The sequence below is a fragment of the Brassica napus genome, chromosome A7 (assembly GCF_020379485.1).
Source record: "Brassica napus cultivar Da-Ae chromosome A7, Da-Ae, whole genome shotgun sequence".
Lineage (NCBI taxonomy): Eukaryota > Viridiplantae > Streptophyta > Magnoliopsida > Brassicales > Brassicaceae > Brassica > Brassica napus.
Window position 1 is genome coordinate 17,838,249 of NC_063440.1, and position 13,921 is coordinate 17,852,169.

The window sequence follows — 13,921 nt, forward strand, 5'->3', positions numbered from 1 at the left end:
ATACTCGACTTTCTTTGACTACTAGCTAACGATGGTTTCAGACAGAGATCCGAATTGCATTTTGAATCACCAAAAGAGAAAAGGAATCAAGAGAATATTGCAAACATGCATAAGGAAAAAAGTCACGGTGACTAACGCTGGGGTTAGTTGAGCTCACTATCAATAGAAAGATATAACAGGGGGTATTTACGTCTTTTGAGGATGTAGCCCTAAGTTCACAGATGTATATATAAGTTCCATCGCCACTGACATTCTCGACGGCTCAACTTCATTACTTATTGAGTTTATAGAATTCAAGTTTAGATTTTTATGTGTTCTGTTTAGTTGTTAAAATTCAAAAGAAGGATATGATGATTGAACTTTTTTGTTCCCTATTGGTTTGATACGCCGATATGATGGCATCTATGTATTAGCTCTATCTGATCCTTCTCCTCTAAATTTCTAATCTTTTTCAAGTTAATAGTATGGGAGAGAAAGAGAATGGAATGATGAATGTTGAACTTTATTGTTCCCTATTGGTTTGATCGCCGGAATGATGGCATCTTACGTATTAGCTCTATCTGATCCCATTCTCTTCTACTCTCTGCTTTTGAATTCGTTTCTGTTTACAATTTGTTCCCCTAAGGTTTGATGTTAGACGACCATGATGTTAGCCCAATGTTTCGTAATTTTGGCCCCATGTACATCAATATTCTACGCTCTGAGATTGAAACAGAGTTTCTAAGTTATTATTAGATGACATAGACGCAGTTCTGACAACAGAATCGGTGGACCAATGAATAACACTTGACAACCTTAGACACCAAATTAGCAGAACAGCAAGAGGACGAATTGAAACCTTATTATATGTTCGAAGGTGGTAGTGAATAGAATTAAGAGAATGGCTAATCAGAACTAGTTTATCTGAGGAGTTCCAAAAAAAAACAAGTATAAGTCCCTAAATATTTAACAGTTCTCCAATTGGGTCTGTCCTAGTGTAGGAGGAGCAAGCTCAGCACGTTAACAACTAACCAAGCCTAGATTCTCTGTTCCTAATTGATATGGAAAAACCTAGTCAAATTCCAAAAGTCCATCTGCAGGTCCCTATCAGGAAATGGTTTAGTCAGCTGCTTTTTCAATGCCCTTGTGCAAAAGACTTGTATGAGCCACGTCTCTGTTCCAGCTTCTCTGGTTGGGAACTGTCAAGAGTCTTTGTATATAACCTCTACTACAGAGTTTTCTCCACTGCCTAGGATCACCCAAGTTTAGTAATTAGTACAATGGATATTATGGAAGGCGTATGCGTTCATGAGAGGGAATGGACCACGAGGCACAAGAGACTGATGAAAGGCTAGCGCACATGAACTAGCTAAAATGAAAATGTTGATGGAGCCTGGCCGAGGGAAGATAACAAGTGCAGAGTTAGATGTACCTTGAAGGCAGACTACTTTAGATTTGAGCTATAGAGTAATACCAAATAAAAGTACAAAAGATCATATTGACCATTTGGTCCTTTTATTCAATCATTCTTGTAATGAGTTAAAAGCCACATATACTTGAAGCACGTGAGGGAAACCAAAAACATTTAGGCTTCTTCACTAGTGAGTTTCTTTTTCAAACAACATCCTCGAAACCGAGTCGAGCACTGTCGGAAACAGCCTCGTTCTCTTCATTCTTCAGCTCCACTTCAAGAGCAAGCAACACTTGTCTCTGTTCCACGATCATTCTATCGAGTTCTCTCATGCGTGCACCGCGTGCTTCCATTTTCTTCTTCTTCACGCAAAGCTCTTCAAGTTTCCTCTTCAACCAATCCAACTCAAAACCTACACCAACCAGATCCAAAAGCGTGTTCTCAGCATCTCTTAGCTCCTCCTCCGTGAGCTCCTGAGGAGCTAAGCAAGTTATGTCGATGAGGTCGAGGAGGGTGTTCATGTAAGCATTCTTCACCAACTGGTTCTTTGGAAGAAGATTCATTGCGGTTTCTGGGTGTCTTTCAAAGATTCTTCTTACATAGTCTACCTGATAACAAGTTTGATGTGAAAAAAAAAAACACAACCACAGTTGATCATTGTTAAGTGAAATAATTGTTATTACCTCTGAATAGAGAACTCGGAAGCCATTAAACTCCACTGTTCCATCACCATTCCACATGATAAGGAGCTAAGTTTTTCTTGATACAAAGAAGGTTTACTTGCAGATTCAACTGGAGTTTTGTGTGTTTGTCTTTTGTAACTGAACCATATATATAAAAAACAAAATACATGCATCTCAAATAAACGTGAGCTAATAAGAGTAACTTAATACATCACCTAGTCACTGTTATTTAACATATGGATATTAATTGCGTCACACGTCAATCTACTTTTTTTTTTTGGGAAATGACTATATGCTCTGTTCAGACATCCAAAGATAGTTACTTTTCCGTCAAGAAACACATTGCAATTAAGGAAACCTATAGAGTCATAAGGCTAAGATCATTGCAGAAACTAGAAAACCAAACATAACTAAAAATCCAAGCGACTTAGAACACAAACTTAAACCCTATCAAACAACATCATCAAATGATAGAGGAGCTCTGGCCACAGACACATCTGCTTTCTCCTTCTCCAGCTCAGCTTCCAGGTTTGAGAACTTCTGCTTCAAATCCTTCAACTCTTCCTCTATCTCTTTCATCCTTTCCTCACCAGCTTTTTGCTTATCCTTCTTTTCTGACATTTCTTCCAATTTCTCTTCTAACCAATCTAAATTCAAGCCTGCGTTTGTCAAGTACGCAAGAGAAGCATATGCGTCATTCAGATCATCCTTGGAGAGCTCCTGAGTCGGCTGGCATAGCGTCTTGATCAGGCTGAGGAGGACGTTGATATAAGCTGTCCTCAGATGCTGATTCTTTGGACGGAACTTTGATGCAATGTCAGGGTGTCTCTCAAATATAAGGCTCAGGGATTCGGCCTGCAAGTTAAAAAAAAAGGATGAATAGCATAAAACTTAAACAAAACACAACATACTCCAATGTTACAGTTTCCGTCATATTCTGCAACTCCCATATGTCAATAAACTTCCTTTGATTTTCTTTCTTTCTTTCTTATTTTCACTGAATCTATATGTGCTCTTGTAATACCTCATCAACGATTTACAAAACAGAAAACCACATCTTCTTCCCGTGAGTAACAAAACTACTCAAGGAAATGAATTATCTACAACAAATGATAAATGTCTCTTGTGTTGTGATTGGAATTTCTATGAAACAACCAAAACGTTGGCACAAATATCTAACATATGAATATTAATGGCATCATACGTCAAGCTACTTCTTTGAAAATGACTCGATGCTCTGTTCAGACACCCAAAGATAGTTACTTCCCCATTTCCCCATCAAGAAACACGTTGCAATAAGGAAACTATAGAGCCCTAAGGCTAAGATCATTGGTTCACAATTTACCACTTGAGTCATGTGAAATGAGACATTGGTTACCAGTGGCGGATCCATAAGTAAATTTTATTGGGGTATGTTTATATACAAATATCGATAAAAAAATATGCATATAAGATGAAAAAAACGTAACAATATTTGTGCATATATTTTAAATTTTTATTTTCTCATAATATTATGATTTTTAATACAGTTTTAAGAACATTGAAGACAAAACGTTAATATAGTAAATGCATGCATTAATGCGACAACTAATATCTTAAAAGATAGAAATAAAAATTGGACTTGTTTAAATATTTGTTTTCGTTGAAAGTAAGAAAAAATATCATTTTAAGAAATGTGAAATCGAATGTGGAAAGGGGTCTAAGGGTCAAAGACATGATTAATAGGGGGTCAATGAGTGAATTTTATGTAGTTGAGGAAGAAATAAAAAAAAAATTAAAAAATCTAGTGGGGGCATTTGACCCCCTAACTTGTTAATAGATCCGGTTACTATTTACACACAAGGAATGTAAATTGCTTAGGCTTTTAAGCTCATTCTAACATGTCAATGATTCAAAGGAAGCTATATTAGGACCGTATTTGAACAACCATATTTAAAAAGCTAAAAAAAAACTGAAAATTTCGAAGATGAACATCTACCTGATAGAATTTAAATGTAGGTCAAAATCTTAAAGGACTATAGAAAACGATTAAAAACCTGTAAGACCGACTCTTCCGTGTGCCACTCTGTTTCTCAGGCACCAATGACTTTACTTATCCATCAAGAAACATATGTGCATTAAAGTAACCTAACGAGTCCTCCACCACAAAATACTTCTTTACAAGATGCGGATGTTTCCAACCCATCATTTATCTTCCAGAGTTTGAAGAAACTACCAAATCAAAACCAAGACACAAACGAGCATAGACTAGACAACGAAACAGAACCCAAACGTAACCACATCAAACAACATCATCGAATGATAGGGGAGATCTGGCTACAGACACATCTGCTTTCTCCTTCTCCAGTTCAGCTTCCAGGTTTGAGCACTTCTGCTTCAAATCCTTCAACTCCTCCTCTATCTCTTTCATCCTTCTCTCGCTAGCTTCATGTTTCTCCTTCTTTTCTGACCTTTCTTCCAATTTCTTTTTCAACCAATCTAAATTCAGACCTGCGTTTGTCAAGTACACGAGAGAAGCATATGCGTCTGTCAGATCATCCTTGGAGAGTTCATGAGTCGACTGGCACAGCGTCTTAATCAGGCTGAGGAGGACGTTGATGTAAGCTGTCCTAAGATGCTCATTCTTTGGACGGAACTTTGATGCAATATCAGGGTGTCTTTCAAATATACGGCTCATGGTTTCTACCTGCAAGTTAAAAAATATGAATAATGTAAAACCTAACATTCATGGGAGCAGTTATCAGAGACTTGAAAGCACTCAAAGAAGACCACAAAATACTCCAATATTCCAGTTTCCCTCATATTTTGCAACTCACACAAACATATATCAAAAAACTTTTTTCTTCTTCTTATGTTCACTGAATTTATGTGTGATCTTCTAATACTTGAGCAGCTATTTACAAAACAGAAAACAACATTTCTTCCTCTGAGTAACAAAGCAACAGAAACGTTGGCACCATTATTGATTTAATACCTGTGAAGGAAGGACTTGAAAGCCATTGACGTCTGTGCTTTCATTTACTGAAACCTCAAGTAAATCATTAGACTCCGCACCATCATCCCCCTCTAACATGTTCACTGATTCGGATTCCTCTCCACCTTCATCTAGTTTTCCAATAACTTCAAGAACATATACCTCAGCAACAATTTTGAGCTCTCCGTTTACCAGGAACCCACCATTTTTATCATGAATTTTGTCAAGTGGAAGCATTGTCGTAAATCCCCAGTCGAAGTCCTTCGCGTCAAAGCAGTGGTATGTAACTGTTAAAAAAAAAAAACCTTACATCTTATCATTGACTTCCCATCAAATCAAGCCATCCATGAGCTATACTCCAAAATAGTGAGCATCTCTGTTAACAATGAACTAAGAGCATAAACTATGAAACAAAAATCTGAATCAACCAAGCTCAAACACAGTTTAGAAATATAAAACTCCAGTTCAATAGCATTGTTACTGTCTAAATGGTTATTTTGGGTATATATCAAACTGTCAGTTGTCACTAGAAACAATCACCTTTAGTTTGGGAGAGTTCTTCAGAAACTTGATTCACTACACTTAAGCACAGTTCTGCTCGTCTTCTCCATCCATAGGGCAATGATTGACTACCAGAAACGGCCAGATACAGAGACAAACACTTAACACCATTTCCTTTAGGAAAGGCAAGAAGACGCCTTCAAGAAAAATAAAACAGAGACAAAATGAAAAAAACCCAGTAAAATAAATACATAAATGGACGAAATTAACAGAAAAGTAGTAATCTTTCCCTACCATTTACAGCCACTGACAGTAAAAACATCAGAATAAACTTTCTCGGACTGCAGAGAGGAGAAGTTCCTAATCACCCAAGTGAACTGGCTAACAACTTCCTTCCCCATTGATATTGATATAGACTCCTACGAATTTGTAAATCGAACAATCAAGCAACTGTTTTGAGCAGAAAAAAAGAAAACCCTAATTTCGAGATTCTATAAGCTCGTAACACACACTTCTCTTCAAATTCAAAATTTTAACAGATTATCAGAATCTACATAGCGAGAAGAGTGTAAGAAATTGATGCAGATAAGTATTTGGAATATTTTCAAATATCTTGTTATTTATTTTATTAGTTATATTAATTTCAAATACTTATCTGCATCAGAAATCAATGAGTAGAAGGATCTACCTCTGAGAGAAACGCGGGGAGATGAGATTCGTTATGGTTACGTTCGCGAAGGCGAAGTTTATAGTAATAATAAGAAACTGAGATGGTCGCATGCGCCAGAAGGAAAGACGTATGATTGGCACTGTTGTTTTAGTGATATTTTCTTGGGCCGAAAAGACCGGCCCACTAGAGAAAAAAAAGAGTTGTATCGTTGTTTTGCACGCGGAAAAAGAAACGACACGCAACATTGTCTTTTGGAAATGACATAAAAATCGGATGTAAAGTAGTAAACTAAAGCTGGACCAAATTTCATAGATGTTTTTTTTTTTTTTGTAACTTAAATTTCATAGATGTTCAAACGGTTTTATATCTACATTCGAAAAACTGAAAACTGAAAGAAGAAAAAAAACGAACATCTAGGACTAGGACTAGACTATTAGACTAATGGCATTGTTTAAGTGAGATTGACTTGGGCTCAAATACTAAACAAAATATTGAGAATCGTAGTTATGTTTTGTTAAACCGACACACTGACTAGCAAGCGCAGAAAGAAACGTCATACAGTGTTGTCTTTCATAAATTTTAAATCCTCTGGCTTTTTCTCTTCCTACACTGGAGTTTGAAAGCTGACTGTTTTTCAATAATATAAATGTCAAAGAAAGCAAATAGCCGTGGACAGAAACAAGGCAAAACTTGATGTTTAATACTTGATGATTAACCTTCTTAACAACATACACAAAATTAAGATATTACAGCTATCCTTAATATTAATAGCATGAGCGAATATGAACAAAATGGCATCACATTTCTTCTTCATGAAGGCATTGAGTAAAAGAATAGAAGAAACAAGGCAAAATCCTAAAACTCAAACATTCCCATAACAGGAAATATTCCAAAACTTATTTGTAACTTGGTTCACACGTCATCACTTTCATATGCAAGTCATCCTGATGAATGCGATATGATAAATATTGAAACTTTTTGACAGAAATTGTATATTCTATGATCAACATAATTAAAAAGAGCTATATTTGCAACCATTGTGAAAATTTCAAATCATGCGTCTCTTTTAAGAGTTCTCTCGGGAACAAACCAGAACCAAACTCCCAAGTGCTTTAAGATCTCAACAACATTAAACGACATCATCAAATGAGAGAGGAGCTTTTGCAGCCGACATCTTCACCTTCTCTTTCTGCACTACAGCTTCCATGTCTGAACACTTCCGCTTCAAGTCCCTCAAATCTTCCTCCATCTCTTGTAGCCCAGCTTCAGAAGATTTCTCATTCTTCTTTTTCTCTGACACCTCATCAAGCTTCTTCTCCAACCAATCCAACTTAAATCCAGCATCACTCATGAATCCCATTGCAGCATAAGCATCAGTCAGATCATCCTGGGAGAGCTCCTGCGGTGACTGGCACATAGTCTCAATCACACTGAGTAGAAAACTTATGTAAGCTGTCCTTAGATTTGGGTTCTTTGGACGGAACTCAGATGCAAGCTCCGAGTGTCTTTCAAACATACGGCTGACATATTCTGCCTGTGAAGTATAAAAACCATATCAGATAATAGTTTCGCGAGACCATTAAGGCACCATACTATGGATAACAAACATTATGTTGGTCTTAAAATTCTACACACACTTACATGTGAAGGAAGAATCTGAAACCCATTAACATCCATTGTTTCTATTATTGTTGAAGTTTCCTCTGTCACGTCTAATTTGCCAATAACTTCAAGAACATCTATCTCAACAACAATTTTGAGATCCCCATTTACAAGAAATCCGGAATCTTTGGCGTGGAGCTCGTTAAGGGGCAACATGGATGGTGGACCCCAACCGGGAGTCATCTGCTCAAACCACTGTTGTAATTCTGTAAAATCACAAAATAAAACAAAACTCATCTAAAATATTGGAGCAAAAACAACTAAAATACTAATCAAAACTACTCAATACAAAGCCTTGAGAATACATAGAACTCAAGCCAAAATTGTAGCCTTGCAAAATGTCAAAACAAATTTGCCATCTCGACAATCATATTTCATATCACAAAAAAAAAAAAAAATGGAGAGAGGAACTCATCCAAATACAAATTTCCAATTCACCTCTATATTTTTGTATTAAAAACTATCATAAAAATGAAATTTACTACAATATATGCCTCTATATTTTCAAAGCAAGCCTCTCAAAGTACTTCTCTTCCTCATATCTCTCGGACTCCGGCCGTCGCAGCTCCTTCCGGTCTCCTCTTGATAGACGACTCAGGGATTATACAAGAAAGAGAAGGACTCAGGCAGCAGAGAAGGGTGAGTATATTCAAGTGGAGAATGATGCTGAGCTGGAACTAGAGAGGAGTGACGTGGAGAATAATAACTCGTGAGAAAGATACACAGGAGCTGGAGTATACATAGAAGGAAGAATACTTTTATTTGTAAATGGAACTTGATCTGACGTTATGAGTCAGAGACGATCGTGATGAGATCGTCTTTCTAGTTACAGATTGTTTTTGGTTACCTTATTGAATCTCTACTCTTTTAATGGAGAGTAAGCTATTTATTAAAACTAAAAGCTCTGTTGAATAAAAGAAAAATATATGCATACATTGTAGCAAACCTAAATTCCTCTATTTTAGGAATAAAAAAAATATGCAGATGAGTTAGAGATCCACTTACCATGTTTTCTGGAGAGTTTTTTTGAACGTTGATTTAATACGGTAAATGAAAACTTTGTGTGTCTTCTCCATCCAATAGGCAATAATCCAGAATTGTCGACTTCCAGAAACAGAGACAAGTGATCATTGCTTCCCTTGGGATATGCAGAAAGATACCTACATGTGCAACGGCAAACAAAAATAAAAGAAATCACTAAAACAGAAGAGAATATCCGCTAAACCTAACTTGGAAAAGGACATAAAAAGACAAAATTATCTTATTACCATTTGCAGCCATCGGCGACGAAACGATCAGAACAAAATTTCTCAGATTTCAAAGAGGAGAAATTCTTGATCACCCAAGTGATCTTCTTATTAAATTGCTTCCCCATTGATACTTACGAAGATGATATCGAACTATAAGAGAATCTGATGAAGCCTTGAAGAGAAGAAAAACACTATTGAAGTTGAGATTATGATTCGAACATGGAACCAAAGCCTTTATGAGTTTGATTGTTGCTGTAAGAATATTCTTTGCATATTGCGTATATCCTTTGGAGTTACTCCCTGGGATGCGAATCGCTTTAGCTTCCTACTCCTAGGGTTACTTGGAGCATACGCGTTCTGGATTCTAACTTTTGATCCCAAGGTTATTAAGGTGGGGTCCTAAACCCAATAATTAAGACCATAATTAACCCAACTAAGTTGGGGTTCGTCTTAGCTTTTTTTAGATTTTAACTAAGAAAAACTAAGAACTGTCTTTTAAATAAGATATATAAAAACCGTTTCTTAGCCGAAAAGTGTCAAATCATAAGTTAAGAATCCCGAATAAAAGACCGGGTTAATCATGCCCTTAAGACCCACATTAAGAAACAGTTTTTAATGAACGTGTTATATATAAAAAAATAAACGAAAGATAAAAGGACAATAGTAAATAAAAAGTATCTACTTTTTTATGGTTTACATAACCAAGTATATAAAAATTATCACACAAGCAAAAAAATTATTTTAATTTAGAAAAAAAAAATCAAATTTTAAAGTAGAAAAACTGAAAATTGAAAAAGGTATTTTGAATCATTATAATCATGAGTCAGTCCTGTTATTGACGTAATATTAGTTCAACTGATTCTTCTTTCTTTCATTTCAAAAGATGCCTAATATGAAATTGTTTCTTTTCTTAGATGAGTTAATAAGATGACACATGAAATTATTGTTTAGCAATACTCTGACGCTTTGAGCTCACAAGGACCTTAATCCCACTCTCCTCCTCATGACTTGCTTATGGTTCAGGAATGCAAACATCATTGTTGGCTAAAGACAAGTTAAGAAGATTAATTCATCCGAACAAAGAAGTCATTTAGAACTAAATAATAATGCAACCTGAAACATATTTGTTACTTGGTTCGCAAGTATGCACACAAGGAGAGCTAAAATAAAAAGAGTTCAATTATTTTTCATGAAGTGAGACAATGCATAACCAAATAAGAACAAACTTCAAGTGTCTAAATTCTAATAACTGGAGATTATTGGATAATATCATCGAATGAGATAGGAGTTTTAGCAGCCAACGCCTCTGACTTCTCCTTCTCCAGCTGAGCTTCAAGATCTGAGCACTTCTCCTTCAAGTTTTTCAACTCTTTTTCAATTTCTAGCCTACGAATCTCACCATCTTTTTCTCTCTCCTTCTTTTCTGACACTTGAGAAATTTTTTTCTCCAGCCAATCCAACTTAAAACCAGCATCAGTCAAAGATTCCAGTGCATAATACGCCTCACCGAGATAATCCTTGGGGAGCTTGTGAGGCGACTGGCACAGAGTATCTATCAGACTGAGTAGCAAACTCATGTAACCTGTCCTAAGATTTGGGTTCTTTAGATGGACTTCAGAAGCAGTTTCTGGATGTTTTTCAAACATACGGCTCACAAATTCCACCTGAGAGTGAAAACATAAATATAAAGTATAATTTGTATTCCCGAGACACCACAAAAGCACCTTGTTATACAAAGTTAACACATTAGGTTTTCAGTCGGTGGTGAAATTTCTACACAATTTTTAAAAATTTTCTTAAATTGTTACCTGTGAAGAGAGAAAGTGAAACCCATTAACATCTACTTTGCCAATAACTTCAAGAAGTTCTATCTCGACAACAATCTTGAGCTCCCCATTCACCAGGAACCCACTATCTTTGGCATTAATTTCATCAAGAGAAAGCATGGATTGAAAACCCCAGCCGTTAGCCTTCTCTTCAAACCAGTTTTGTCCTTCTGTAAAAGCACAAACCGTTCATATAATAAATAACTACATGAAAACGCTTAGAGCATCTCCAAAAAGGAACTCTATTTTGAAGTTTCTAAAACTCTATATTTGAAGTTTAAAGGTGTTATTCTCCAAAAGCAAAACTTCAAACTCAACTTTAAAATTATTTGTATTTTATAATATAGTCCTTATATTTATCATAACTAATTTGAATTCATAATTTTTTTGTAAATAACTAGCACATATATAAACATATAAAATTTTAAACAAAATACTTAATTAATATTAAACTTCAATCAAAATACCATATTATTCCATAAAGTGATTTCCGTAATGCATATATGATCTACTAGTGCATTTTGAAGTAAAAATGACTATCCTCATTTTTAATTTGTAGATTAGAGATAAAAATTGTTAAAATCGGGTGATGTTAATACTTGTAAATAAGAACCAGAAAGTAAAAAAGAAACATAAAATATTGCTAAAACTAAATTTTATCGATAATATTAATACTCGTGAATATATTCAATATAAACAAGAAAGAATTGTACGAAAAGACATCATCATCAACAACAACCATTTTCAGTTACACAAAAAAAAATTAGACAATATTTAGAAATTTTGAAGGTTTCGGTTCAAACTTACATGACTATTAGTGTTGTTGTAATATTTAAATTTGTGCAATAGTTATGTCTTTATGTAATTATTTAAAAAAAATTGTTAAGTTTCTTTTGTATATTTTTGTTATCTAAATTTAGTTTTAAATATTTTAAATCTTATTTTAAAATTTTATTTAATTTTATGTATAAACTTAAATTTTGTAAACAAAACTTAAATATTTATGAGATATCATTTTTATAAGGATTAAAACAATAAACAAGAAAATATTTATGAATCATAAATGTGATGTGTAATTGTAAGGACCAAAATGCAAATAAAAATATGAAACTCCAAATTTGAAGTTTTGGATAGTGAAACTTCAAATATAGAGTTTCACTCCTTAAAACTTCAAATTTGAAGTTTTGAAGTTCCTTTTTAGAGAGCAAAAAACTTCATATTTAAAGTTATAGAGTGTCTTTTGGAGATGCTCTTATAAGTTATAACCTTGTGCAAAATAGAATTATAGTAAAACAAGAGACTTTTTTTTTGAGAAAACAAGAGACTTTCTTTTTACTAAAATTCTATGTTAGAAGGTTACTGGAATTCTATGTTAGAAGGTTCCAATCGTTCGAAGATGTGATGAAATCAGGGCCTAATTCCCTGACATTTATGGGGTCATAGTTATTTTTAAGGTAAATTCATAATAAATTTTTCCATATTTTTGGCACCATAAAACACATATTACACCTCTTAAAAATTTGAGAACCAAGACGAATGTTTCATCAAGTTTTGTCTAGAACCAGTCGTGGATGAAACATGTTATACGGGATTGTTACCGTTCAATTCGTTATTTTGTGTTTATGATACTGCTCATTGATAATAATTTGAAGACAAGAACACTTTCAAACGGACCAGTAAGAGGAAAAAAACATACCAAGTTGCCGGGAGAGTGTCTCAGAACGTTGATTTACAACAATAAGGCGAAATCGTGCGTGTCTTCTCCATCCAGATGGCAATGATCCACAACAGGCGACTTCCAGAAACAAAGACAAAAAGTTCTGACCCTTGTTTCCTTTGGGATATGCATTAAGTTGCCTGCAAGAAAAACGAATATAAGATTTAAGCAAAACTGTGGAGGATATATCACCTTATGACCTTAATCTATATGGATGAAAACCTTACCATTTGCAGCCACGGACGACGAAAGTATCTGACAGTATATTCACTGATTGCAAAGAAGAGAAATCTTTGATCACCCAAGTGAACTTCTTATCGAACTTCTTCTCCATTGATCTCGGTGAAGAAACGGAAAACCCTAGAACCTGAGGGCCTCTCAACACAATTTTTTGTACTTAGATAATCAAATAGTATATAAGCGATGTGTATATTAAGATTCCAATATTCCTAAACTCTTCATCAATGATTTACGCAAACTACATATATTCTCCAATGTAAATAACTTTATGAGTTTGAAAGCCACCTTAACCCATTGAATTGTAATCGTTAAGATTAAGTTACGTACACCACGATTGAGAATCGCTTTCATTTCCTAACAGGGTTACTTGGAGTATGTGCATCCTGGATTCCATATACTAGTTTACGTATACAAATGCAAAGTTATTTATAAACGTTCACATACCAAAACATAAAATAAATTAGGGAAACGATATTGTAAGAATTAGTGTCAAAGAGCGGGATAATTAATTCGAATTTTAGTAAGAAGAGAAATATTGTAGAGGTAGGTAGAAAGCTCTGTATTTAGAGAATTTATTTGACACAGCTAAATAAGTAAACAGTCGAAGATTAATGCTAACTCATTGATTGGATATTTATAGCGTGGACGTCAAGCCACATGTTTGGACGTGAAGCTTCCTATTCATGACCTAAGCAGTTTGAAGAGAAGCAGAGAGGTTATAGAAACTTCCGCTGTAATTCATCTATATATGTAACAACTAAAGAACGAGCAAACCAGAACATCAAGTAAGAAACTCTCAGATGAATACCTTGGAAGTCACGACATAAGATCATCAAACGACAGAGAAAAACCTTGAAACCGAGCACAACAGAATCTATTCCAGTTTCTACATCATGGGTTATCTTTCAAAACCAATATTGCTGAAACTTAATTATATTCTCCAAAACTCAAGGGAGATGAATCAAATTAAAACAAACCAAACTGAATTCAAACATATTAAACCGAATC

At 34.9% G+C, this 13,921-nt stretch overlaps 4 protein-coding genes and 2 non-coding genes across 7 annotated transcripts; 2 read left to right on the top strand and 4 right to left on the bottom strand.

The window, feature by feature from the left end:
• Nucleotides 1-109: 109 nt before the first annotated feature.
• LOC106356834 (MATH domain and coiled-coil domain-containing protein At3g58210-like) lies at nt 110-2,130 on the bottom strand. Its single transcript, XM_048737084.1, has one exon. It carries the CDS (start codon nt 2,128-2,130, stop codon nt 1,594-1,596), a length of 537 nt encoding a protein of 178 aa, XP_048593041.1. The 3' UTR covers nt 110-1,593.
• On the top strand, nt 341-429 carry LOC125576805. Its single transcript, XR_007315229.1, has one exon. It is a non-coding gene; the product is annotated as a small nucleolar RNA Z102/R77 (small nucleolar RNA).
• Nucleotides 479-572, top strand: LOC125576806. Its single transcript, XR_007315230.1, has one exon. It is a non-coding gene; the product is annotated as a small nucleolar RNA Z102/R77 (small nucleolar RNA).
• A 333-nt stretch (nt 2,131-2,463) lies between the features above and the next one.
• Nucleotides 2,464-6,559, bottom strand: LOC111214136 (MATH domain and coiled-coil domain-containing protein At3g58270-like). Of its 2 annotated transcripts, none has more exons than XM_048737085.1 (4): nt 5,843-6,559; nt 5,588-5,745; nt 5,048-5,334; nt 2,464-2,928 (listed from the first exon to the last, which is right to left on the bottom strand). In XM_048737085.1, the coding sequence occupies exons 1-4, from the start codon at nt 5,947-5,949 to the stop codon at nt 2,524-2,526; spliced, it is 957 nt and encodes a 318-aa protein (XP_048593042.1). In that variant the 5' UTR covers nt 5,950-6,559; the 3' UTR covers nt 2,464-2,523. The 2 variants fall into 2 exon arrangements, with proteins under 2 accessions (XP_048593042.1, XP_022572075.2); XM_022716354.2 differs by lacking the exon at nt 2,464-2,928 and adding an exon at nt 4,173-4,759 and having other exon boundaries at nt 5,843-6,502.
• A 353-nt stretch (nt 6,560-6,912) lies between these two features.
• Nucleotides 6,913-10,009, bottom strand: LOC111214137 (protein RESTRICTED TEV MOVEMENT 3-like). The gene is made up of 4 exons (XM_048737087.1): nt 9,149-10,009; nt 8,892-9,040; nt 7,860-8,098; nt 6,913-7,752 (listed from the first exon to the last, which is right to left on the bottom strand). Exons 1-4 carry the CDS (start codon nt 9,253-9,255, stop codon nt 7,348-7,350), a joined length of 900 nt encoding a protein of 299 aa, XP_048593044.1. The 5' UTR covers nt 9,256-10,009; the 3' UTR covers nt 6,913-7,347.
• A 279-nt stretch (nt 10,010-10,288) lies between these two features.
• On the bottom strand, nt 10,289-13,347 carry LOC125576622 (protein RESTRICTED TEV MOVEMENT 3-like). Its single transcript, XM_048737086.1, has 4 exons — nt 12,901-13,347; nt 12,653-12,813; nt 10,939-11,126; nt 10,289-10,794 (listed from the first exon to the last, which is right to left on the bottom strand). The coding sequence occupies exons 1-4, from the start codon at nt 13,005-13,007 to the stop codon at nt 10,387-10,389; spliced, it is 864 nt and encodes a 287-aa protein (XP_048593043.1). The 5' UTR covers nt 13,008-13,347; the 3' UTR covers nt 10,289-10,386.
• Between the last annotated feature and the right edge of the window lie 574 nt (nt 13,348-13,921).

Coding starts and splice junctions, on each gene's coding strand:
- LOC106356834 (XM_048737084.1), bottom strand. CDS start 2,130: ATGTGGAATGGTGATGGAACAGTGGAGTTTAATGGCTTCCGAGTTCTC.
- LOC111214136 (XM_048737085.1), bottom strand. CDS start 5,949: ATGGGGAAGGAAGTTGTTAGCCAGTTCACTTGGGTGATTAGGAACTTC. Junction 5,746..5,842: donor ACTGTCAGTGGCTGTAAATG/GTAGGGAAAGAT, acceptor TTTTTCTTGAAG/GCGTCTTCTTGCCTTTCCTA. Junction 5,335..5,587: donor AGAACTCTCCCAAACTAAAG/GTGATTGTTTCT, acceptor TTTTTTTAACAG/TTACATACCACTGCTTTGAC.
- LOC111214137 (XM_048737087.1), bottom strand. CDS start 9,255: ATGGGGAAGCAATTTAATAAGAAGATCACTTGGGTGATCAAGAATTTC. Junction 9,041..9,148: donor GTCGCCGATGGCTGCAAATG/GTAATAAGATAA, acceptor TTGCACATGTAG/GTATCTTTCTGCATATCCCA. Junction 7,753..7,859: donor TTCAGATTCTTCCTTCACAT/GTAAGTGTGTGT, acceptor TATACTTCACAG/GCAGAATATGTCAGCCGTAT.
- LOC125576622 (XM_048737086.1), bottom strand. CDS start 13,007: ATGGAGAAGAAGTTCGATAAGAAGTTCACTTGGGTGATCAAAGATTTC. Junction 12,814..12,900: donor GTCGTCCGTGGCTGCAAATG/GTAAGGTTTTCA, acceptor TTTTTCTTGCAG/GCAACTTAATGCATATCCCA. Junction 11,127..12,652: donor GACACTCTCCCGGCAACTTG/GTATGTTTTTTT, acceptor GTGCTTTTACAG/AAGGACAAAACTGGTTTGAA.